Raw genomic sequence first — 26231 nt, 5'->3', positions numbered from 1 at the left:
AATAGATTGGCCAAGCAACAGGAGAGCCTTTTGCTTCCTGATGAGAAAACGGCTCCTCAAATAATAGCAGAGCACGAAGGTGTCAGATATGTGAAGAATTACAGGCAGCTCATGAAAGTATGTGAAATCCATCAGGGAGGCAGGCTTAGAGCTGCAGAGTGGCATGATGTCTTAAAAAGAAAGAAAGGAAAGCTAGTTGATACTAACTTGCTGCCCACTGCAACAGCATGGTATAAGGTGGCTACAGACTTACAACGTTTGGGGAGCACCGAAAGATATGTGAAGGAGTAAGGAAGTGATTTTTATGTGTACAAAGTAGGGAAAGGTGTTAAACCATCAACACCTCCCCCATATGGGGATGAAAAATATTGGGTGTCTGCAGTCTGCACCCAGCAGAATCCATTGTACAGGGAGACTTGCTCAGCATGTGGTGCGCCCCGCCCAAACTTGGTACAGAGAGATGGCACTGTTACTCTGATGATGCCGGCACAGGCTGCATCAAAGAAGAAGGAATTCTCTTCTTGTCTTTCTCCTCCATCTTTTTCCTCTCTGTCTTCTGCACTGCCCTCTCCTCCTCCTCTTTCTTCTCCACCTCTTTCTCCTCCTCTTTCTCTTTCTCACCCTTCTCATTATTCCGCACCTCCTCCTCCTCCTATACGCCTTTCATCAACCCCTCCTTCTTCTTCTTCTTCATCTCCTCCTCCTACACCACACCCACCTCCTTCATCACACTTTTCATCTCCTCCTCCTACACCACACCCACTTCCTTCATCACACTTTTCATCTCCTCCTCCTACACCACACCCACCTCCTTCATCACACTTTTCATCTCCTCCTCCCTCTCTCTCTCCGAAGCACTCTCCCCTTCCTCTAAATCACCCGTCTTTTCCTCACTCAGTTAATCCCTCCCACCCTTCATCTCCGCTTTCTGCGCACCTCATATCTCATTCTGTGTCACACTCTCCTTCTCCTGATCTGCTGCCTGTCAGGCAGGTGCCAAGTCCAGGCAGTGTGGTGTCTCTGTATCCAGTGCTCACAGCACAAGGCACATTCTATGTTCCCAATACAGCCCAGCTTCTGACAGTCATGGTATCGGGGGAGGAAGGTGGAGATCCCCCAGTAGAAGGCACCCCCCCCCCCAAGCCGCAGCAGGCTTCCCCCAGGCAAACCCAGCAGCAGGCAGCTCAGGTCCAGGGACGGGGGAGGAGACAGGCATCACCATCAGATGGTGATCAGTATCCCGGTCAGAGCAGCCAACATTCACACCACAATGGAACTATAATCATCCACAGCCTCAGCAGGGTGGGGACACATCCTCTCACAAAAAGACAATATCCAAGACCACTTATCAGCCACTGCATGACTCTATCACAACTATTCCTCTGATGAGGATGAAGAGGGGACTTCATACATGCTACCCAGTACTAGAAAGAAAAACCCACGGGCACCTAGGAGACAGGGGCAGATAGAAGCACCACCATTACACTATGTGCACTTCACCCCAAGTCAGGTGACCAGTATCCTCAACAACCTTCCAGATCCAGAGACGCACCCCATGCCATTCTACAGAAGAATGCAAAAGAACCAGCGCACACATGCAGCCACCTGGAATGATCTGTGGGCCGTGATGGAGATAAAGGCAGGTGATGCCTTCTGGCCAATCATGAAAGAACACTTCAAGCTTTCAGCAGATTTAGACGTACATGCCTGGGAGTCAGGGCCGAAGCTGATTGAACAACTCAGAGAGTCGGCCAAAGGCAGGCTGGCCGGACAGGCCCTCAGTTTACATGACATGAGTCAGGAGAAGACAGAGACTGTGGAGAAGTTCCATGGCAGAGTAATGCAGGTTTTCCAGGACCTGGGCATCACCATTCATGATCAGATACACAGGCGGATGTTGGCACAGGCCTTTGTGCATGGACTCAGAGAACCAATCAAGAAGCCACTGATAGTGGCTAGGCCCGAGTACAGGTCAATAGCAATGGACACCCTGCTCACCGTAGCCAAAGGGATCGAGTCCCAACCAGGAGTGCGGAAGACAACACCCCTTATGGCGACCATAGACTCTGAAGAGCCACCGCAATACCGAGACAGAAGGAACGTCAGATGTTTCAACTGCGGCAAATTGGGTCATTACCAGAGCCGGTGCAGAGCTCCATCACAACCCAAGACCCTGCCCAGAGGAGCAAGCCGAGGAGCAGACAAGGTGGACAGTGAAGTGCCCCATCCATAGGACAGGGGCAAGCCAGGTCCGCAAGACACCACGCTCCTGACATGCAAAACCCCTTCAGCAGGACCAACCCCTCAAATTACCCTGAAAGTGGATGGCGTTGTCAGGTTTTTTCTTGTGGACACTGGTGCAGCCAGAAGTGTGATGAGACATGTGGAACTCCCTGACCCTACCTGCCTATCAGAATCCTCTGTGTCTTGCGTAGGCATCGACAGTCAAGTCAGAAATTCTCAGCTTACAAAGCCTCTGAGCTTGTGCACTCAGCCAGGACACTCTATCCTGTTCCAGTTTGTGGTGTCAAGAACCTGCCCACTCAACCTACTGGGGGCAGACCTTCTACAGAAACTAAAAGCAACCATAGTGTTCCAGGAAGATGGGACCGTGACCCTTTCTTCACCTCTGACCCAGGAAGAGTCAGTCATGCTGGCAGCCTTACAGGAACCTCAAACAACCCATGAAGGCCTACCCAAGGAGGTACTGGACGTAGTACCAGAAAGTCTATGGTCTAAGGGAACCCAAGATGTGGGAAAACTTCAAGTTGCCCCGGTGCGGGTATCACTCAAGCCAGGTACTCCATATCCTCGTAAGGCCCAGTATCCCTTGTCCATCGCACAGAGTCAAGCCGTCTCAGACCAATTGAAGGTGTTCCTGGAAATAGGGGTCGTTGTCCCCTGCACCTCTCCTTGCAATACCCCGCTTTTCCCCGTCAAGAAAAAGACTGTGAAAGAGAACCAGCCAAGTTCAGAATGGTACATGACCTAAGAGCGGTGAATGACGCTACAGTATTTGAAACTCCAATTGTGCCGAATCCACACACCCTGCTCTCAAATGTGCCTTCCACAGCAACAGTGTTCATGGTGATCGACCTGGCAAATGCTTTCTTCAGTGTTCCCCTCCATCCAGACGACCAGTACCTGTTTGCCTTCACGCATCAGGGGGCCGCAGCACACACGGGTAGATTTATCCAACTGGATCACAGAACATGCAGAAGTGACCCTGCTACAATACGTGGACGATCTACTCCTTTGTGCAGTTGACTTTGACACGTGTAAAGCACATTTCGTGTCTCTCCTACTCTACCTGGCGAAACAACACTGCAAGGTCTCGAAGAACAAAGTCCAGTGGTGTCTGAAGCGAGTTACGTTCCTTGGGCAATGCATTGCTCACCAGACTAAACACCTGACAGATGACCGGAAGACCACAGTGGAGAAGATGGCTCCTCCAACAACTCCAAAGGCGCTACAGGCCTTCCTTGGTCTAGTTTCGTATTGCAGAGCCTGGATCACTGATGCTTCAGTCCTAATTCAACCTCTGTATGACTGCGTTAACGTAACCCCGTTCCTGCTAACAGATGTGGCCTTCATTTCGTTCAAGAAGCTAAAAGACTCAGTAGTCTCAGCGCCAGCGCTAGGCCTACCTGACTATGAGAAGCCATTCCGTCTCTACCTGATGGAGAAAGAAGGCCATGCTACTGGAGTCCTGACACAGACTCACGGGGGAAGACAGAGACCTCTAGGCTATTTTTCAGCTCGCCTGGATCCAGTTGCAAGGGGAGCCCCCTCCTGCATGAGAGCAGTATTTGCAGCACACGCCCTCCTGGACAAAACAGCTGACATCATTCTTGGACATCCACTGGAAATCCTGGCTCCACATGACATCTCAGCAATTCTCAATCAAACCCAGCCAAAACATCTCTCCACCGCAAGACATCTTCGTCTACAGTGCTCCCTACTACTGCCTGACAACGTCACCATCTCCAGATGTGCAGTCCTCAATCCGGCCACTCTATTCCCACTCCCAAGGGGGGATACAGATACGAACCCTCCAGATCAAAATCTGCATGATACCTTCCACAAGGATCTGGATTTGCTCCGACCAGATGATCATGATTGCTTCAGCATCATGCAACAGGAAACAGCAGGACTACCCAATGTGGCAGAAGAGCCACTGGCCAACCCAGAGTTGATCCTCTATGTAGATGGCTCCAGATTTGCAGATGATGAAGGAAGATTTCACACGGGATGTGCAGTGACCAGCAATCAAGAAATCCTGTGGTCCATGTTGTGAATTCTGTGGCCAAGCTCCCTCCTGTGGTCGAGAGTGGTACTGCGACTGGTTCTGTCTATGAGCTTCCTTTGGTGGATGAGAGTGGTACTGCGGCTTCTGAGTTTCCTTCCTCAGGTGATGAGGTTAAGTCGTTAGGTGCTGCTCTATTTAACTCCATCTGGTGCTTTGATCCTGGCCTCCAGTCAATGTTCTAGTATTGGTCTTGCTTCCTCCTGGATCGTTCCTGTGGCCTGTCTTTCCTGCATAAGCTAAGTTTCGCTTGTGTTATTTTTGTTTGCTATTTTTTCTGTCCAGCTTGCTATATTGGTTTTTCTTGCTTGCTGGAAGCTCTGAGACGCAGAGGGAGCACCTCCGTACCGTTAGTCGGTGCGGAGGGTCTTTTTGCCCCTCTGCGTGGTTGTTTGTAGGTTTTTGTGTTGACCGCAAAGCTATCTTTCCTATCCTCGGTCTATTCAGTAAGTTGGGCCTCACTTTGCTAAATTTATTTCATCTCTGTGTTTGTATTTTCATCTTACTCACAGTCATTATATGTGGGGGAAACACAAAAAAGCACAGTAAAACCAAAAACACTCTGTTGCAAAAAAATCACAGTGGACAGCAAGTGCTGGTAAAAAGATGGAAAAAACAGGGTATTTGGTTGATACGTTTTTTGCAAAAAATGTATATTAAGCCGCTCTACCAAACGTCAAGGTATACCCGTATCAGAGCAGTCCTAGCTAATGTATGTAATCCCTATCTGATGTATTTAAAACCTGGTCATATGTACAATACCTGTATGAGCAGGATTCAGAAAAGGAATGTCCATGTGGACACGCTGGACAGAACGGCTCCTGTGCGCACAGCTCAAAAAAAGAGGGGTGGAGGCCTCCCCAGTCTTGTGGACACAAGAAAACAATAATGTAAAACCAGAACACATGAGCTGCGCGCACAGTGGACAAGCCCGTAGAGACATGTTCACACCACCAAGAGACTTGAAAACACAAAAAAGCACAGTAAAACCAAAAACACTCTGTTGCAAAAAAATCACAGTGGACAGCAAGTGCTGGTAAAAAGATGGAAAAAACAGGGTATTTGGTTGATATGTTTTTTGCAAAAAATGTATATTAAGCCGCTCTACCAAACGTCAAGGTATACCCGTATCAGAGCAGTCCTAGCTAATGTATGTAATCCCTATCTGATGTATTTAAAACCTGGTCATATGTACAATACCTGTATGAGCAGGATTCAGAAAAGGAATGTCCATGTGGACACGCTGGACAGAACGGCTCCTGTGCGCACAGCTCAAAAAAAGAGGGGTGGAGGCCTCCCCAGTCTTGTGGACACAAGAAAACAATAATGTAAAACCAGAACACATGAGCTGCGCGCACAGTGGACAAGCCCGTAGAGACATGTTCACACCACCAAGAGACTTGAAAACACAAAAAAGCACAGTAAAACCAAAAACACTCTGTTGCAAAAAAATCACAGTGGACAGCAAGTGCTGGTAAAAAGATGGAAAAAACAGGGTATTTGGTTGATATGTTTTTTGCAAAAAATGTATATTAAGCCGCTCTACCAAACGTCAAGGTATACCCGTATCAGAGCAGTCCTAGCTAATGTATGTAATCCCTATCTGATGTATTTAAAACCTGGTCATATGTACAATACCTGTATGAGCAGGATTCAGAAAAGGAATGTCCATGTGGACACGCTGGACAGAACGGCTCCTGTGCGCACAGCTCAAAAAAAGAGGGGTGGAGGCCTCCCCAGTCTTGTGGACACAAGAAAACAATAATGTAAAACCAGAACACATGAGCTGCGCGCACAGTGAACAAGCCCGTAGAGACATGTTCACACCACCAAGAGACTTGAAAACACAAAAAAGCACAGTAAAACCAAAAACACTCTGTTGCAAAAAAAATCACAGTGGACAGCAAGTGCTGGTAAAAAGATGGAAAAAACAGGGTATTTGGTTGATACGTTTTTTGCAAAAAATGTATATTAAGCCGCTCTACCAAACGTCAAGGTATACCCGTATCAGAGCAGTCCTAGCTAATGTATGTAATCCCTATCTGATGTATTTAAAACCTGGTCATATGTACAATACCTGTATGAGCAGGATTCAGAAAAGGAATGTCCATGTGGACACGCTGGACAGAACGGCTCCTGTGCGCACAGCTCAAAAAAAGAGGGGTGGAGGCCTCCCCAGTCTTGTGGACACAAGAAAACAATAATGTAAAACCAGAACACATGAGCTGCGCGCACAGTGGACAAGCCCGTAGAGACATGTTCACACCACCAAGAGACTTGAAAACACAAAAAAGCACAGTAAAACCAAAAACACTCTGTTGCAAAAAAATCACAGTGGACAGCAAGTGCTGGTAAAAAGATGGAAAAAACAGGGTATTTGGTTGATATGTTTTTTGCAAAAAATGTATATTAAGCCGCTCTACCAAACGTCAAGGTATACCCGTATCAGAGCAGTCCTAGCTAATGTATGTAATCCCTATCTGATGTATTTAAAACCTGGTCATATGTACAATACCTGTATGAGCAGGATTCAGAAAAGGAATGTCCATGTGGACACGCTGGACAGAACGGCTCCTGTGCGCACAGCTCAAAAAAAGAGGGGTGGAGGCCTCCCCAGTCTTGTGGACACAAGAAAACAATAATGTAAAACCAGAACACATGAGCTGCGCGCACAGTGAACAAGCCCGTAGAGACATGTTCACACCACCAAGAGACTTGAAAACACAAAAAAGCACAGTAAAACCAAAAACACTCTGTTGCAAAAAAATCACAGTGGACAGCAAGTGCTGGTAAAAAGATGGAAAAAACAGGGTATTTGGTTGATACGTTTTTTGCAAAAAATGTATATTAAGCCGCTCTACCAAACGTCAAGGTATACCCGTATCAGAGCAGTCCTAGCTAATGTATGTAATCCCTATCTGATGTATTTAAAACCTGGTCATATGTACAATACCTGTATGAGCAGGATTCAGAAAAGGAATGTCCATGTGGACACGCTGGACAGAACGGCTCCTGTGCGCACAGCTCAAAAAAAGAGGGGTGGAGGCCTCCCCAGTCTTGTGGACACAAGAAAACAATAATGTAAAACCAGAACACATGAGCTGCGCGCACAGTGAACAAGCCCGTAGAGACATGTTCACACCACCAAGAGACTTGAAAACACAAAAAAGCACAGTAAAACCAAAAACACTCTGTTGCAAAAAAATCACAGTGGACAGCAAGTGCTGGTAAAAAGATGGAAAAAACAGGGTATTTGGTTGATACGTTTTTTGCAAAAAATGTATATTAAGCCGCTCTACCAAACGTCAAGGTATACCCGTATCAGAGCAGTCCTAGCTAATGTATGTAATCCCTAATCCATACATGTGCTTTTTTGTGTTTTCAAGTCTCTTGGTGGTGTGAACATGTCTCTACGGGCTTGTTCACTGTGCGCGCAGCTCATGTGTTCTGGTTTTACATTATTGTTTTCTTGTGTCCACAAGACTGGGGAGGCCTCCGTTCTGTCCAGCGTGTCCACATGGACATTCCTTTTCTGAATCCTGCTCATACAGGTATTGTACATATGACCAGGTTTTAAATACATCAGATAGGGATTACATACATTAGCTAGGACTGCTCTGATACGGGTATACCTTGACGTTTGGTAGAGCGGCTTAATATACATTTTTTGCAAAAAACGTATCAACCAAATACCCTGTTTTTTCCATCTTTTTACCAGCACTTGCTGTCCACTGTGATTTTTTTGCAACAGAGTGTTTTTGGTTTTACTGTGCTTTTTTGTGTTTTCAAGTCTCTTGGTGGTGTGAACATGTCTCTACGGGCTTGTTCACTGTGCGCGCAGCTCATGTGTTCTGGTTTTACATTATTGTTTTCTTGTGTCCACAAGACTGGGGAGGCCTCCACCCCTCTTTTTTTGAGCTGTGCGCACAGGAGCCGTTCTGTCCAGCGTGTCCACATGGACATTCCTTTTCTGAATCCTGCTCATACAGGTATTGTACATATGACCAGGTTTTAAATACATCAGATAGGGATTACATACATTAGCTAGGACTGCTCTGATACGGGTATACCTTGACGTTTGGTAGAGCGGCTTAATATACATTTTTTGCAAAAAACGTATCAACCAAATACCCTGTTTTTTCCATCTTTTTACCAGCACTTGCTGTCCACTGTGATTTTTTTGCAACAGAGTGTTTTTGGTTTTACTGTGCTTTTTTGTGTTTTCAAGTCTCTTGGTGGTGTGAACATGTCTCTACGGGCTTGTTCACTGTGCGCGCAGCTCATGTGTTCTGGTTTTACATTATTGTTTTCTTGTGTCCACAAGACTGGGGAGGCCTCCACCCCTCTTTTTTTGAGCTGTGCGCACAGGAGCCGTTCTGTCCAGCGTGTCCACATGGACATTCCTTTTCTGAATCCTGCTCATACAGGTATTGTACATATGACCAGGTTTTAAATACATCAGATAGGGATTACATACATTAGCTAGGACTGCTCTGATACGGGTATACCTTGACGTTTGGTAGAGCGGCTTAATATACATTTTTTGCAAAAAACGTATCAACCAAATACCCTGTTTTTTCCATCTTTTTACCAGCACTTGCTGTCCACTGTGATTTTTTTGCAACAGAGTGTTTTTGGTTTTACTGTGCTTTTTTGTGTTTTCAAGTCTCTTGGTGGTGTGAACATGTCTCTACGGGCTTGTTCACTGTGCGCGCAGCTCATGTGTTCTGGTTTTACATTATTGTTTTCTTGTGTCCACAAGACTGGGGAGGCCTCCACCCCTCTTTTTTTGAGCTGTGCGCACAGGAGCCGTTCTGTCCAGCGTGTCCACATGGACATTCCTTTTCTGAATCCTGCTCATACAGGTATTGTACATATGACCAGGTTTTAAATACATCAGATAGGGATTACATACATTAGCTAGGACTGCTCTGATACGGGTATACCTTGACGTTTGGTAGAGCGGCTTAATATACATTTTTTGCAAAAAACGTATCAACCAAATACCCTGTTTTTTCCATCTTTTTACCAGCACTTGCTGTCCACTGTGATTTTTTTGCAACAGAGTGTTTTTGGTTTTACTGTGCTTTTTTGTGTTTTCAAGTCTCTTGGTGGTGTGAACATGTCTCTACGGGCTTGTTCACTGTGCGCGCAGCTCATGTGTTCTGGTTTTAAATTATTGTTTTCTTGTGTCCACAAGACTGGGGAGGCCTCCACCCCTCTTTTTTGAGCTGTGCGCACAGGAGCCTTCTGTCCAGCGTGTCCACATGGACATTCCTTTTCTGAATCCTGCTCATACAGGTATTGTACATATGACCAGGTTTTAAATACATCAGATAGGGATTACATACATTAGCTAGGACTGCTCTGATACGGGTATACCTTGACGTTTGGTAGAGCGGCTTAATATACATTTTTTGCAAAAAACGTATCAACCAAATACCCTGTTTTTTCCATCTTTTTACCAGCACTTGCTGTCCACTGTGATTTTTTTGCAACAGAGTGTTTTTGGTTTTACTGTGCTTTTTTGTGTTTTCAAGTCTCTTGGTGGTGTGAACATGTCTCTACGGGCTTGTTCACTGTGCGCGCAGCTCATGTGTTCTGGTTTTACATTATTGTTTTCTTGTGTCCACAAGACTGGGGAGGCCTCCACCCCTCTTTTTTGAGCTGTGCGCACAGGAGCCGTTCTGTCCAGCGTGTCCACATGGACATTCCTTTTCTGAATCCTGCTCATACAGGTATTGTACATATGACCAGGTTTTAAATACATCAGATAGGGATTACATACATTAGCTAGGACTGCTCTGATACGGGTATACCTTGACGTTTGGTAGAGCGGCTTAATATACATTTTTTGCAAAAAACGTATCAACCAAATACCCTGTTTTTTCCATCTTTTTACCAGCACTTGCTGTCCACTGTGATTTTTTTGCAACAAAGTGTTTTTGGTTTTACTGTGCTTTTTTGTGTTTTCAAGTCTCTTGGTGGTGTGAACATGTCTCTACGGGCTTGTTCACTGTGCGCGCAGCTCATGTGTTCTGGTTTTACATTATTGTTTTCTTGTGTCCACAAGACTGGGGAGGCCTCCTGTTGTGAATTCTGTGGCTGAGTTCACTTCTGTGGTCACAAGTGGTATTGCAGTCTCTGGGCTTCCTCCCTCAGGTGTTTTGGTGAGCTCGTTGGCTGCCTTGCTATTTAGCTCCACCTGAGTCTGTCTTCCTTGCTCCTTGTCAATGTTCCAGTGTTGGATCTGAGCTACTGCATCTTTGCTTGGGCCTGCTGCTCTGCTAGATAAGTGCTTCTAGTTTGTTTTCTGTTTTTTCTATCCAGCTTGCTATTAACTTTTGCTGGAAGCTCTGAGAAGCAAAGGGGTGCACCGCCGTGCTGTTAGTTCGGCACGGTGGGTCTTTTTGCCCCTTTGCGTGGTTTTCGTTTTAGGGTTTTTTGTAGACTGCATAGTTCTCTTTGCTATCCTCGCTCTGTCTAGAATATCGGGCCTCACTTTGCTGAATCTATTTCATTCCTACGTTTGTCTTTTCATCTTGCTAACAGTCATTATATGTGGGGGGCTGCCTATTCCTTTGGGGTATTTCTCTGAGGTAAGTCAGGCTTGTATTTCTATCTTCAGGCTAGTCAGCTCCTCAGGCAGTGCCGAGTTGCATAGGTAGTTATAGGCGCAATCCACTGCTGCTTATAGTTGTGTGAGGATAGATCAGGTACTGCAGTCTACAGAGATTCCACGTCTCAGAGCTTGTCCTATTGTTTTTGGTTATTGCCAGATCTCTGTATGTGCGCTGATTACTGCACGCTGTGTTGCCTGATTGCCAGCCATGACAGTACAAGGAGCCACACCAATGATTCCCAATAGAGGGAAAAAAGAAATCCTGACATCATTTTTTTTTCTTAGCTCTGTCTTCAGTCTTTTTTTTCCCCTAGACATTAGAGTGCTTCAGGACACAGCTGTGGACATGGATATTCAGGCTCTGTGCTCCTCAATGGATAATCTCGTTGTAAATGTACAAAAGATTCAAGATACTATTGATCAGAAATCGATGCTAGAACCAAGAATTCCGATTCCTGATTTGTTTTTTGGTGACAGAACTAAGTTCCTGAGCTTCAGAAATAATTGTAAGCTATTTTTGGCCTTGAAACCTCATTCTTCTGGTAATCCTATTCAACAGGTTTTGATTATTATTTCTTTTTTTGCGCGGCGACCCACGCGTTTTCTCTTGCGCCAGGAGACCCTGCATTGAGTAGTGTCGATGCGTTTTTCCTGGCGCTCGGATTGCTTTACGATGAGCCTAATTCAGTGGATCAGGCTGAGAAAAATCTGCTGGCTTTATGCCAGGGTCAGGATGATATAGAAGTATATTGTCAGAAATTTAGAAAGTGGTCAGTACTCACTCTGTGGAATGAATCTGCACTAGCGGCTTTGTTCAGAAAGGGTCTCTCTGAAGCTCTTAAGGATGTAATGGTGGGATTTCCTATGCCTGCTGGTTTGAATGAGTCCATGTCCTTGGCCATTCAGATCGGTCGTCGCTTGCGCGAGCGTAAATCTGTGCACCATCTGGCGGTATTGTCTGAGAGTAAACCTGAGCCTATGCAGTGCGACAGGACTATGACTAAAGTAGAACGGCAAGAACACAGACGTCTGAACAGACTGTGTTTCTATTGTGGTGATTCTACTCATGCTATTTCTAATTGTCCTAAACGCACTAGGCGGTTCGATAGCTCTGCCGTTATTGGTACTGTACAGTCCAAATTCCTTTTGTCCATTACCTTAATGTGCTCTTTGTCATCGTATTCTGTCATGGCGTTTGTGGATTCAGGCGCTGCCCTGAATCTGATGGATTTGGATTATGCTAAACGTTGTGGATTTTTCTTGGAGCCTTTGCGGTGTCCTATTCCGTTGAGAGGAATTGATGCTACACCTTTGGCCAAGAATAAGCCTCAGTACTGGGCCCAGCTGACCATGTGCATGGCTCCTGCACATCAGGAAGTTATTCGCTTTCTGGTACTGCATAATTTGCATGATGTGGTCGTGTTGGGGTTGCCATGGCTACAAACCCATAATCCAGTATTGGATTGGAACTCTATGTCGGTAACCAGCTGGGGTTGTCAGGGAGTACATGGTGATGTTCCATTTTTGTCTATTTCGTCATCCATTCCTTCTGACATCCCAGAGTTCTTGTCGGACTTTCATGATGTATTTGAAGAGTCCAAGTCTGATGCCCTACCTCCGCATAGGAATTGTGATTGTGCTATCGATTTGATTCCTGGTAGTAAATTCCCTAAGGGTCGTTTATTTAATTTGTCCGTACCTGAACACACCGCTATGCGCAGTTATGTGAAGGAGTCCCTGGAGAAGGGACATATTCGCCCATCGTCGTCACCATTGGGAGCAGGGTTCTTTTTTGTAGCCAAGAAGGATGGTTCGCTAAGACCGTGTATTGATTACCGCCTTCTTAATAAGATCACTGTTAAGTTTCAGTATCCCTTGCCATTGATTTCTGACTTGTTTGCTCGATTGGGAGTCTCATGTGAAGCAAGTCAGAATGGTTTTCCAGGTACTGCGTGCTAATTCCTTGTTCGTGAAGGGATCAAAGTGTCTCTTCGGTGTGCAGAAAGTTTCATTTTTGGGGTTCATCTTTTCCCCTTCTACTATCGAGATGGATCCGGTTAAGGTTCAGGCCATCCAGGATTGGACTCAGCCGACATCTCTAAAAAGTCTGCAGAAATTCCTGGGCTTTGCTAATTTTTATCGTCGCTTCATCTGTAATTTTTCTACCATTGCCAGACCATTGACCGATTTGACCAAGAAGGGTGCTGATTTGGTTAATTGGTCTTCTGCTGCCGTGGAAGCTTTTCAGGAGTTGAAGCGTCGTTTTTGCTGTGCCCCTGTGTTGTGTCAACCTGATGTTTCTCTTCCGTTCCAGGTCGAGGTTGATGCTTCTGAGATTGGTGCAGGGGCGGTTTTGTCACAGAGAGGTTCTGGTTGCTCAGTGTTCAAACCATGTGCTTTCTTTTCCAGGAAATTTTCTGCTGCTGAGCGTAATTATGATGTGGGCAACCGAGAGTTGCTGGCCATGAAGTGGGCATTCGAGGAGTGGCGTCATTGGCTTGAGGGTGCTAAGCATCGCGTGGTGGTTTTGACTGATCATAAGAACCTTACTTATCTTGAGTCTGCCAAGCGCTTGAATCCTAGACAGGCCCGTTGGTCGTTATTTTTTGCTCGTTTTGATTTTGTGGTTTCATACCTTCCGGGCTCTAAAAATGTGAAGGCGGATGCTCTGTCTAGGAGTTTTGTGCCCGACTCTCCGGGGTTATCTGAGCCGGCGAGTATCCTCAAGGAAGGAGTCATTGTGTCTGCCATCTCCCCTGATTTGCGGAGAGTGTTGCAGAAATTTCAGGCTAATAAACCTGATCGTTGTCCGGCCGAGAAACTGTTCGTCCCTGATAGGTGGACTAGTAAAGTTATCTCTGAACTTCATTGTTCGGTGCTGGCCGGTCATCCAGGAATCTTTGGTACCAGGGAGTTGGTTGCTAGATCCTTCTGGTGGCCATCTCTGTCACGGGATGTGCGTGCTTTTGTGCAGTCCTGTGGAATTTGTGCTAGGGCTAAGCCCTGCTGTTCACGTGCCAGTGGGTTGCTTTTGCCCTTGCCGGTCCCGAAGAGGCCTTGGACACATATTTCGATGGATTTCATTTCTGACCTTCCCGTTTCTCAAAAAATGTCGGTCATTTGGGTGGTCTGTGATCGCTTTTCTAAAATGGTCCATCTGGTGCCCTTGGTTAAATTGCCTTCCTCCTCTGATTTGGTGCCTTTGTTCTTCCAGCATGTGGTTCGTTTACATGGCATTCCTGAGAATATTGTTTCTGACAGAGGTTCCCAGTTTGTCTCGAGGTTCTGGCGAGCCTTTTGTGGTAGGATGGGCATTGACCTATCTTTCTCCTCGGCCTTCCATCCTCAGACTAATGGCCAGACCGAACGAACCAATCAGACCTTGGAAACATATCTGAGATGTTTTGTTTCCGCTGACCAGGATGATTGGGTGTCATTTTTGCCGTTGGCTGAGTTCGCCCTTAATAATCGAGCCAGCTCGGCTACCTTGGTCTCTCCATTTTTCTGCAATTCTGGGTTCCATCCTCGTTTCTCTTCAGGACAGGTTGAGTCTTCGGACTGTCCTGGTGTGGATTCTGTGGTGGACAGGTTGCAGCAGATCTGGACTCAGGTGGTGGACAATTTGACCTTGTCCCAGGAGAAGGCTCAGCTTTTCGCTAATCGCAGACGCCGTGTGGGACCCCGACTTCGTGTTGGGGATCTGGTTTGGTTATCTTCTCATCATATTCCTATGAAGGTTTCCTCTCCTAAATTTAAACCTCGTTTTATTGGTCCGTATAGGATTTCTGAGATTCTCAATCCGGTGTCTTTTCGTCTGACCCTCCCAGACTCCTTTTCCATACATAATGTATTCCATAGGTCGTTGTTGAGGAGATACGTGGCACCTATGGTTCCATCTGTGGAGCCTCCTGCCCCTGTTTTGGTGGAGGGGGAATTGGAGTATATTGTGGAGAAGATTTTGGATTCTCGTGTCTCTAGACGGAAACTCCAGTGTCTGGTCAAATGGAAGGGTTATGCTCAGGAAGATAATTCCTGGGTTTTTGCCTCTGATGTCCATGCCCCAGATCTTGTTCGTGCCTTTCATGTGGCTCATCCTGGTCGGCCTGGGGGTTCTGGTGAGGGTTCGGTGACCCCTCCTCAAGGGGGGGGTACTGTTGTGAATTCTGTGGCTGAGTTCACTTCTGTGGTCACAAGTGGTATTGCAGTCTCTGGGCTTCCTCCCTCAGGTGTTTTGGTGAGCTCGTTGGCTGCCTTGCTATTTAGCTCCACCTGAGTCTGTCTTCCTTGCTCCTTGTCAATGTTCCAGTGTTGGATCTGAGCTACTGCATCTTTCCTTGGGCCTGCTGCTCTGCTAGATAAGTGCTTCTAGTTTGTTTTCTGTTTTTTCTGTCCAGCTTGCTATTAACTTTTGCTGGAAGCTCTGAGAAGCAAAGGGGTGCACCGCCGTGCTGTTAGTTCGGCACGGTGGGTCTTTTTGCCCCTTTGCGTGGTTTTCGTTTTAGGGTTTTTTGTAGACTGCATAGTTCTCTTTGCTATCCTCGCTCTGTCTAGAATATCGGGCCTCACTTTGCTGAATCTATTTCATTCCTACGTTTGTCTTTTCATCTTGCTAACAGTCATTATATGTGGGGGGCTGCCTATTCCTTTGGGGTATTTCTCTGAGGTAAGTCAGGCTTGTATTTCTATCTTCAGGCTAGTCAGCTCCTCAGGCAGTGCCGAGTTGCATAGGTAGTTATAGGCGCAATCCACTGCTGCTTATAGTTGTGTGAGGATAGATCAGGTACTGCAGTCTACAGAGATTCCACGTCTCAGAGCTTGTCCTATTGTTTTTGGTTATTGCCAGATCTCTGTATGTGCGCTGATTACTGCACGCTGTGTTGCCTGATTGCCAGCCATAACAGCCTCCACCCCTCTTTTTTTGAGCTGTGCGCACAGGAGCCGTTCTGTCCAGCGTGTCCACATGGACATTCCTTTTCTGAATCCTGCTCATACAGGTATTGTACATATGACCAGGTTTTAAATACATCAGATAGGGATTACATACATTAGCTAGGACTGCTCTGATACGGGTATACCTTGGCGTTTGGTAGAGCGGCTTAATATACATTTTTTGCAAAAAACGTATCAACCAAATACCCTGTTTTTTCCATCTTTTTACCAGCACTTGCTGTCCACTGTGATTTTTTTGCAACAGAGTGTTTTTGGTTTTACTGTGCTTTTTTGTGTTTTCAAGTCTCTTGGTGGTGTGAACATGTCTCTACGGGCTTGTTCACTGTGCGCGCAGCTCATGTGTTCTGGTTTTACATTATTGTTTTCTTGTGTCCACAAGACTGGGGAGGCCTCCACCCCTCTTTTTTTGAGCTGTGCGCACAGGAGCCGTTCTGTCCAGCGTGTCCACATGGACATTCCTTTTCTGAATCCTGCTCATACAGGTATTGTACATATGACCAGGTTTTAAATACATCAGATAGGGATTACATACATTAGCTAGGACTGCTCTGATACGGGTATACCTTGACGTTTGGTAGAGCGGCTTAATATACATTTTTTGCAAAAAACGTATCAACCAAATACCCTGTTTTTTCCATCTTTTTACCAGCACTTGCTGTCCACTGTGATTTTTTTGCAACAGAGTGTTTTTGGTTTTACTGTGCTTTTTTGTGTTTTCAAGTCTCTTGGTGGTGTGAACATGTCTCTACGGGCTTGTTCACTGTGCGCGCAGCTCATGTGTTCTGGTTTTACATTATTGTTTTCTTGTGTCCACAAGACTGGGGAGGCCTCCACCCCTCTTTTTTTGAGCTGTGCGCACAGGAGCCGTTCTGTCCAGCGTGTCCACATGGACATTCCTTTTCTGAATCCTGCTCATACAGGTATTGTACATATGACCAGGTTTTAAATACATCAGATAGGGATTACATACATTAGCTAGGACTGCTCTGATACGGGTATACCTTGACGTTTGGTAGAGCGGCTTAATATACATTTTTTGCAAAAAACGTATCAACCAAATACCCTGTTTTTTCCATCTTTTTACCAGCACTTGCTGTCCACTGTGATTTTTTTGCAACAGAGTGTTTTTGGTTTCACTGTGCTTTTTTGTGTTTTCAAGTCTCTTGGTGGTGTGAACATGTCTCTACGGGCTTGTTCACTGTGCGCGCAGCTCATGTGTTCTGGTTTTACATTATATGTGGGGGGCTGCCTTTTCCTTTGGGGAATTTCTCTGAGGCAAGGTAGGCTTATTTTTCTATCTTCAGGGCTAGTTAGTTTCTCAGGCTGTGCCGCGTTGCATAGGGAGCGTTAGGCGCAATCCACGGCTACCTCTAGTGTGGTGTGTTAGGATCAGGGATTGCGGTCAGCAGAGTTCCCACGTCTCAGAGCTCGTCCTTTGTTTTTGGTAATTGTCAGGTCACTTTGTGTGCTCTGAACTTCAATGTCCATTGTGGTTCTGAATTACCTGTTCATAACAGTACTGGAGGACCAAAGTACTAATGCTTCTCAATAGAGGGAAAAGAGAAGTTCTGAGACCATTTTTTTTCTTTGCACTGTGTTCTGTCTTTCTTTTCCCCTTTACATCAGGGTGGTTCAGAACACAGGTGTGGACATGGACATTCAAGGTCTGATCTCTTTGATGGATAATCTCGCTATAAATGTACAGAATATTCAAGATTTAGTGGTTCAGAATCCTATGTTAGAACCTAAGATTCCTATTCCTGAGTTATTTTCTGGAGATAGAGCAAAGTTTTTGAATTTTAAAAATAATTGTAAACTATTTCTGGCTTTGAAACCCCGCTCCTCTGGTGACCCAGTTCAACAAGTTAAGATCATTGATATAAATAAACTCACAGAAAAGAACATGGGTCCCATGAAATGCTCAATTACAGTCAAATATGACTTAAATACATATGCCCATGTATAGAAAAGGGACTAGTAAGTGTATACTCCCAAGATACATATAACCACAGAGAAAAATGGAGTTCCATACACATATATAAAAATAGTAAACTTTATTGAAAACATATGAAAAAACATACAACAATATAAATGAAGAAAGGACAGAAAACCCAGTGGGAAACAAATAAAGCCTCGGCACAAAAATATCGGTACAAAGTATGTACTGCTAAGAAATAATTATATGGCACTCAATGAGTCAATAATTATATAGTAATTATATGGCACTCAATAAGTCAGCGTTATAGATATCAAAGACATCATTGGATGCAAAACATGCATCCACAGAATGAATCAAGGTACCAATGGAAAATCACTGAGTGCTGGCATAAAAATGTGTGTTTAAAGTGACTGTCATAATGACCAACACACAAAAAAGAAACAAAGCAGTACAACTTAATCAGGAATAGTTTCTTTACCCATAGTGGAAAGACGTAAAGTGCCGAGGTCCCAGGTTAACCCCCCTCTGACGCGCGTTTCGCGTAGGCTTGTTCACTACCCTCTTTGTGAACAAGCCTACGCGAAACGCGCGTCAGAGGGGGGTTAACCTGGGACCTCGGCACTTTACGTCTTTCCACTATGGGTAAGGAAACTATTCCTGATTAAGTTGTACTGCTTTGTTTCTTTTTTGTGTGTTGGTCATTATGACAGTCACTTTAAACACACATTTTTATGCCAGCACTCAGTGATTTTCCATTGGTACCTTGATTCATTCTGTGGATGCATATTTTGCATCCAATGATGTCTTTGATATCTATAACGCTGACTTATTGAGTGCCATATAATTACTATATAATTATTGACTCATTGAGTGCCATATAATTATTTCTTAGCAGTACATACTTTGTACCGATATTTTTGTGCCGAGGCTTTATTTGTTTCCCACTGGGTTTTCTGTCCTTTCTTCATTTATATTGTTGTATGTTTTTTCATATGTTTTCAATAAAGTTTACTATTTTTATATATGTGTATGGAACTCCATTTTTCTCTGTGGTTATAAGTTAAGATCATTATTTCTTTATTACGTGGCAACCCTCAAGACTGGGCATTTTCCCTTGCGCCAGGAGATCCTGCATTATGTAATATTGATGCGTTTTTTCTGGCGCTCGGATTGCTGTACGACGAACCTAATTCAGTGGATCAGGCGGAGAAAAATTTGCTGGCTCTGTGTCAGGGTCAGAATGAGATAGAGATTTATTGTCAGAAGTTTAGAAAGTGGTCCGTGCTCACTCAATGGAATGAATGTGCGCTGGCAGCTATTTTCAGAAAGGGTCTCTCTGAAACCCTTAAGGATGTCATGGTGGGATTTCCTATGCCTGCTGGTCTGAATGAGTCTATGTCTTTGGCCATTCAGATCGGTCGACGCTTGTGCGAACGTAAATCTGTGCACCATTTGGCGGTATTATCTGAGCATGAACCTGAGCCTATGCAGTGCGATAGGACTTTGACCAGAGCTGAAAGGCAAGAACACAGACGTCAGAATGGGCTGTGTTTCTACTGTGGTGATTCCACTCATGCTATCTCCGATTGTCCTAAGCGCACTAAGTGGTTCGCTAGGTCTGCCACCATTGGTACGGTACAGTCGAAATTTCTTTTGTCCGTTACTTTGATCTGCTCTTTGTCTTCCTATTCTGTCATGGCATTTGTGGATTCAGGCGCTGCCCTGAATTTGATGGACTTGGAGTTTGCTAGGCGCTGTGGGTTTGTCTTGGAGCCCTTGCAGTGTCCTATTCCATTGAGAGGAATTGATGCTACGCCTTTGGCCAAGAATAAGCCTCAGTATTGGACCCAGCTGACCATGTGCATGGCTCCTGCGCACCAGGAGGATATTCGCTTTCTGGTGTTGCATAATCTGCATGATGTGGTCGTGTTGGGGTTGCCATGGCTACAAGTCCATAACCCAGTATTAGATTGGAAATCAATGTCTGTGTCCAGCTGGGGTTGTCAGGGGGTACATGGTGATGTTCCATCTCTGTCTATCTCATCATCCACCCCTTCTGAGGTCCCAGAGTTCTTGTCTGATTACCGGGATGTATTCGATGAGCCCAAGTCCAATGCCCTACCTCCGCATAGGGATTGTGAATGTGCTATCGATTTGATTCCTGGTAGTAAGTTTCCTAAGGGTCGACTGTTTAATTTATCTGTACCTGAGCACGTCGCTATGCGGAGTTACGTGAAGGAGTCTTTGGAGAAGGGTCATATTCGCCCGTCATCGTCGCCATTGGGAGCGAGGTTCTTTTTTGTGGCCAAGAAGGATGGTTCGCTGAGACCTTGTATTGATTACCACCTTCTAAATAAAATTACGGTCAAATTTCAGTACCCCTTGCCGCTGCTGTCTGATTTGTTTGCTCGGATTAAGGGGGCTAGTTGGTTCACCAAGATAGATCTTCGTGGTGCGTATAATCTTGTGCGTATTAAACGGGGCGATGAATGGAAAACAGCATTTAATACGCCTGAAGGCCATTTTGAGTACCTGGTTATGCCATTCGGACTTTCTAATGCTCCATCTGTGTTTCAGTCCTTTATGCATAACATCTTCCGAGAGTACCTGGATAAATTCCTGATTGTATACTTGGATGATATTTTGGTCTTCTCGGATGATTGGGAGTCTCATGTGAAGCAGGTCAGAATGGTGTTCCAGGTCCTGCGTGCTAATTCTTTGTTTGTGAAGGGGTCAAAGTGTCTCTTTGGTGTTCAGAAGATTTCATTTTTGGGGTTCATTTTTTCTCCTACTATCGAGATGGACCCTGTTAAAGTTCAGGCCATTTATGATTGGACTCAGCCAACATCTCTGAAGAGTCTGCAGAAGTTCCTGGGCTTTGCTAATTTTTATCGTCGCTTCATCGCTAATTTTTCTAGCATTGCTAAACCATTGACTGATTTAACCAAGAAGGGTGCTGATGTGGTCAATTGGTCTTCTGCTGCTGTGGAAGCTTTTCAGGAGTTGAAGCGTCGTTTTTCTTCTGCCCCTGTGTTGTGCCAACCAGATGTTTCGCTTCCGTTCCAGGTCGAGGTTGATGCTTCCGAAATTGGAGCAGGGGCCGTTTTGTCGCAGAGAAGTTCTGATTGCTCGGTGATGAAACCATGCGCCTTCTTTTCCAGGAAATTTTCGCCTGCTGAGCGAAATTATGATGTTGGCAATCGAGAGTTGCTAGCCATGAAGTGGGCATTCGAGGAGTGGCGTCATTGGCTTGAAGGAGCTAAGCATCGCGTGGTGGTCTTGACTGATCACAAAAACTTGACTTATCTCGAGTCTGCCAAATGGTTGAATCCTAGACAGGCTCGTTGGTCGCTGTTTTTCTCCCGTTTTGACTTTGTGGTTTCCTACCTTCCGGGCTCTAAAAATGTGAAGGTGGATGCTCTGTCTAGGAGTTTTGTGCCCGATTCTCCGGGTTTGCCTGAGCCGGCGGGTATTCTCAAAGAGGGGGTCATTTTGTCTGCCATCTCCCCTGATTTGCGGCGGGTGCTGCAAAAATTTCAGGCTAATAGACCTGACCATTGCCCAGCGGTGAAACTGTTTGTCCCTGATAGGTGGACGAATAAAGTTATCTCTGAGGTTCATTGTTCGGTGTTGGCTGGTCATCCTGGAATCTTTGGTACCAGAGATTTGGTGGCTAGATCCTTTTGGTGGCCGTCTCTGTCGCGGGATGTGCGTTCTTTTGTGCAGTCCTGTGGGATTTGTGCTCGGGCTAAGCCCTGCTGTTCTCGTGCCAGTGGGTTGCTTTTGCCCTTGCCGGTCCCGAAGAGGCCTTGGACACATATCTCTATGGATTTTATTTCGGATCTCCCCGTCTCTCAAAGAATGTCGGTCATTTGGGTGGTTTGTGATCGCTTCTCTAAGATGGTCCATTTGGTGCCCTTGTCTAAATTGCCTTCCTCCTCTGATTTGGTGCCGTTGTTTTTCCAGCATGTGGTTCGTTTACATGGCATTCCAGAGAACATCGTTTCTGACAGAGGTTCCCAGTTTGTTTCGAGGTTTTGGCGAGCCTTTTGTGCTAGGATGGGCATTGATTTGTCTTTTTCCTCGGCTTTCCATCCTCAGACAAATGGCCAGACTGAACGAACCAATCAGACCTTGGAAACATATCTGAGATGTTTTGTTTCTGCTGATCAGGATGATTGGGTGTCCTTTTTGCCTTTGGCTGAGTTTGCCCTTAATAATCGGGCCAGCTCGGCTACTTTGGTTTCGCCGTTTTTCTGCAATTCTGGGTTCCACCCTCGTTTCTCTTCAGGGCAGGTTGAGTCTTCGGACTGTCCTGGTGTGGATACTGTGGTGGATAGGTTGCAGCAGATTTGGACTCATGTAGTGGACAATCTGACTTTGTCCCAGGAGAAGGCTCAACGTTTCGCTAACCGCAGGCGCTGTGTGGGTCCCCGACTTCGTGTTGGGGATTTGGTTTGGTTGTCATCTCGTTATATTCCTATGAAGGTTTCCTCTCCTAAATTTAAGCCTCGTTTCATTGGTCCATATAGGATTTCTGAGGTTCTTAATCCTGTGTCTTTTCGTTTGACTCTTCCTGCTTCTTTTTCCATCCATAACGTGTTCCATAGGTCATTGTTGCGGAGATACGTGGCACCTGTGGTTCCATCTATTGATCCTCCTGCTCCGGTTTTGGTTGAAGGGGAATTGGAGTATATAGTGGAGAAGATTTTGGATTCTCGTGTTTCGAGACGGAAACTCCAGTACCTGGTCAAGTGGAAGGGTTATGGTCAGGAAGATAATTCCTGGGTTTTTGCCTCTGATGTTCATGCTGCCGATCTTGTTCGTGCCTTTCATGTGGCTCATCCTGGTCGGCCTGGGGGCTCTGGTGAGGGTTCGGTGACCCCTCCTCAAGGGGGGGTACTGTTGTGAATTCTGTTGTCAAACTCCCTCCTGTGGTCGTGAATGGTACTTCGGCGAGTTCTGTCTATGGGCTCCCTCTGGTGGCTATGAGTGAAGCTGCTGCTTCTGAGGTTCCTTACACAGGTGACGTGGGTTATCCTTTGGTTGGCTGCTCTATTTAACTCCTCTCAGATCGTTACTCCATGCCAGCTGTCAATGTTTTTGCATTGGTTCAGTTCGCTCCTGGATCTCTCTGGTGACCTGCCTTCTCCTGCAGAAGCTAAGTTCCTGATAGTCATTATTTGTTCATTGTTTTCTTGTCCAGCTGGTTATCATGATTTTGCCTTGCTAGCTGGAAGCTCTGGGATGCAGAGTGGCCCCTCCGCACCGTGAGTCGGTGCGGAGGTCTTTTTTGCACACTCTGCGTGGTCTTTTGTAGGTTTTCGTGCTGATCGCAAAGTTACCTTTCCTATCCTCTGTCTATTTAGTAAGTCTGGCCTCCCTTTGCTGAAACCTGTTTCATCTCTGCGTTTGTGACTTCCATCTTTACTCACAGTCAATATATGTGGGGGGCTTCGTTTGCCTTTGGGGAATTTTTCTGAGGCAAGGTAGGCTTAATTTTCTATCTCTAGGGCTAGCTAGATCTTAGGCTGTGACGAGGCGCCTAGGGAGCGTCAGGAGCGCTCCACAGCTATTTTTAGTGTGTGTGATAGGATTAGGGCTTGCGGTCAGCAGAGCTCCCACATCCCAGAGCTCATCCTGTATGAGGTTTAACTATCAGGTCATTCCGGGTGCTCCTAACCACCAGGTCATAACAGGTATCTTCGGTTCTAAAGCAGGAGTCTGAACAATGTAATCAGAAATACCCTGTACTCTAGCAGCAAGCTGGTCTATACGAGAAACTAATTCGTGTTCCATAGGTCATTGTTGCGGAGATACGTGGCACCTGTGGTTCCATCTATTGATCCTCCTGCTCCGGTTTTGGTTGAAGGGGAATTGGAGTATATAGTGGAGAAGATTTTGGATTCTCGTGTTTCGAGACGGAAACTCCAGTATCTGGTTAAGTGGAAAGGTTATGGTCAGGAAGATAATTCCTGGGTCTTTGCCTCTGATGTCCATGCTGCCGATCTGGTTCGTGCCTTTCATGTGGCTCATCCTGGTCGGCCTGGGGGCTCTGGTGAGGGTTCGGTGACCCCTCCTCAAGGGGGGGGTACTGTTGTGAATTCTGTGGCCAAGCTCCCTCCTGTGGTCGAGAGTGGTACTTCGGCTGGTTCTGTCTATGAGCTTCCTTTGGTGGATGAGAGTGGTACTGCGGCTTCTGAGTTTCCTTCCTTAGGTGATGAGGTTAAGTCGTTAGGTGCTGCTCTATTTAACTCCACCTGGTGGTTTGATCCTGGCCTCCAGTTAATGTTCTAGTATTGGTCTTGCTTCCTCCTGGATCGTTCCTGTGGCCTGTCTTTCCTGCATAAGCTAAGTTTCGCTTGTGTTATTTTTGTTTGCTATTTTTTCTGTCCAGCTTGCTATATTGGTTTTTCTTGCTTGCTGGAAGCTCTGAGACGCAGAGGGAGCACCTCCGTACCGTTAGTCGGTGCGGAGGGTCTTTTTGCCCCTCTGTGTGGTTGTTTGTAGGTTTTTGTGTTGACCGCAAAGCTATCTTTCCTATCCTCGGTCTATTCAGTAAGTCGGGCCTTACTTTGCTAAATCTATTTAATCTCTGTGTTTGTATTTTCATCTTACTCACAGTCATTATATGTGGGGGGGCTGCCTTTTCCTTTGGGGAATTTCTCTGAGGCAAGGTAGGCTTATTTTTCTATCTTCAGGGCTAGTTAGTTTCTCAGGCTGTGCTGAGTTGCATAGGGAGCGTTAGGCGCAATCCACGGCTACCTCTAGTGTGGTGTGTTAGGATCAGGGATTGCGGTCAGCAGAGTTCCCACGTCTCAGAGCTCGTCCTTTGTTTTTGGTAATTGTCAGGTCACTTTGTGTGCTCTGAACTTCAATGTCCATTGTGGTTCTGAATTACCTGTTCATAACAGGTCCAGGAGTCTGCCACCTAGCCTGTCAGCCCAGGAAGCAGAACTGATAGCGCTGACGAAGGCTTGCCAGATTGCAGAAGGCAAAACTGCGAACATTTACACCGATTCAAGGTATTCGCATGGCATAGCACACGACTTCGGACCCATCTGGGCTGCAAGAGACTTCATCACAGCAAGCGGAACAACCGTAAAGCATCATGGAGCTATTAAAGACCTACTGAGCGCACTCCAACTCCCAAAAATGGTGGTAGTACTGAAGGTCAAAGCACATGGAAAACTGAACACAGTAGAGGCACGGGGCAACAACATGGCGGATATGGCAGCCAAAGAAGCTGCCAAAGGAAGACACTATGGAGAAATGGGAGAGGTCGTAGAGCCGGACGGCTACTACGTGGCAACTGAGGACAAGACACCAGATGAGATGACGTCTTGGGATCTATTCAAGAAGTTGCAAGAACAAGCCCCAAAGGAGGAGAAGGAGAATTGGATGCGGAAGGGTGCAACACATCAAGAAGGAAGGGTATACTCAATGGACTCCAAACCCTGTTTACCCCAAAGCATGTACCTTATGGTGGTCCAGTGGGCACATGGGCCCACGCACAGATCAAAGACACAGATGAATGATCTGATTGGTGCTTACTGGTTCGCTCCAGGGATCTCCACCCTAACAGCCAAGTTCACTAGCAGCTGTCTGACCTGCGGCAAATGCAACCCTGGAAGAATGGAGAAAGTTCCCACACATCATCTTGCCAGACCGCTGTACCCCTTCCATAGGATCCAGATAGAACACATCCAGATGCCGCCAAGTGGAGGATTCGAATATGCCCTTGTTGTCGTGGACGTGTTTTCAGGATGGCCAGAAGCTTTCCCAGTGAGCAATCAGTCAGCAAAGACTACTGCAAAGAAGCTACTCTCAGAGATCGTGTGCAGATACGGGGTCCCAGAATAGAGAGTGATCAGGGGCCCGCATTCACAGCAAACCTCACAAGGGAGATCTGGTCAGCAGTAGAGTCAGACTTAGGCCTACACACTCCCTACCACCCCCAGAGTAGCGGGAAAGTAGAAAGACTGAATGGGACACTCAAAAACAGGATGTTAAAAATTACCCAAGAGACACGTAAACCATGGCATGAAACACTCCCCATCGCACTGTTTAGTGGCAGGCACACTCCCCGGGGCCCAGAAAAGCTGTCACCTCATGAGATTCTGTTTGGGTCCAGCCCTCGGTTAGGGGTATTCTTCCCTCAGCAGTTGACAATGCAATATGATACTTTGTCTGCTTATGTAATTGAACTCACCAAGAAACTTGCTAACATGTATTTTCGAGTTTTCTCTTCATTACCAGATCCAGGATCGGTACCCGGTTCACACTCCCTGAAACCAGGAGACTGGTTGTTGGTGAAGAAGTTTGTGAGGAGAACGTTCGACCCCAGATTTGACGGTCCCTTCCAAGTGCAGCTGACGACACCAACCTCTGTGAAACTAGAGGGAAGGCCCACT

General features: G+C 46.0%; 1 protein-coding gene across 1 annotated transcript in view; it reads left to right on the top strand.

The window, feature by feature from the left end:
* The first annotated feature begins 4026 nt into the window (after positions 1-4026).
* Positions 4027-26231, top strand: part of LOC138680763 (uncharacterized) — a 179805-nt gene continuing 157600 nt past the window's right edge. Inside the window, exons 1-2 of the mRNA XM_069768028.1 lie at positions 4027-4284; positions 24732-25572. Coding sequence (XP_069624129.1) covers positions 4133-4284; positions 24732-25572 — 993 coding nt within the window. The 5' untranslated portion in view covers positions 4027-4132. The remainder of the gene's footprint in view (positions 4285-24731; positions 25573-26231) is intronic.

This window comes from Ranitomeya imitator, chromosome 5 (assembly GCF_032444005.1).
Source record: "Ranitomeya imitator isolate aRanImi1 chromosome 5, aRanImi1.pri, whole genome shotgun sequence".
In the NCBI taxonomy this organism is placed as follows: Eukaryota; Metazoa; Chordata; class Amphibia; order Anura; family Dendrobatidae; genus Ranitomeya; species Ranitomeya imitator.
This window is presented reverse-complemented; position numbering and strand designations above follow the sequence as displayed.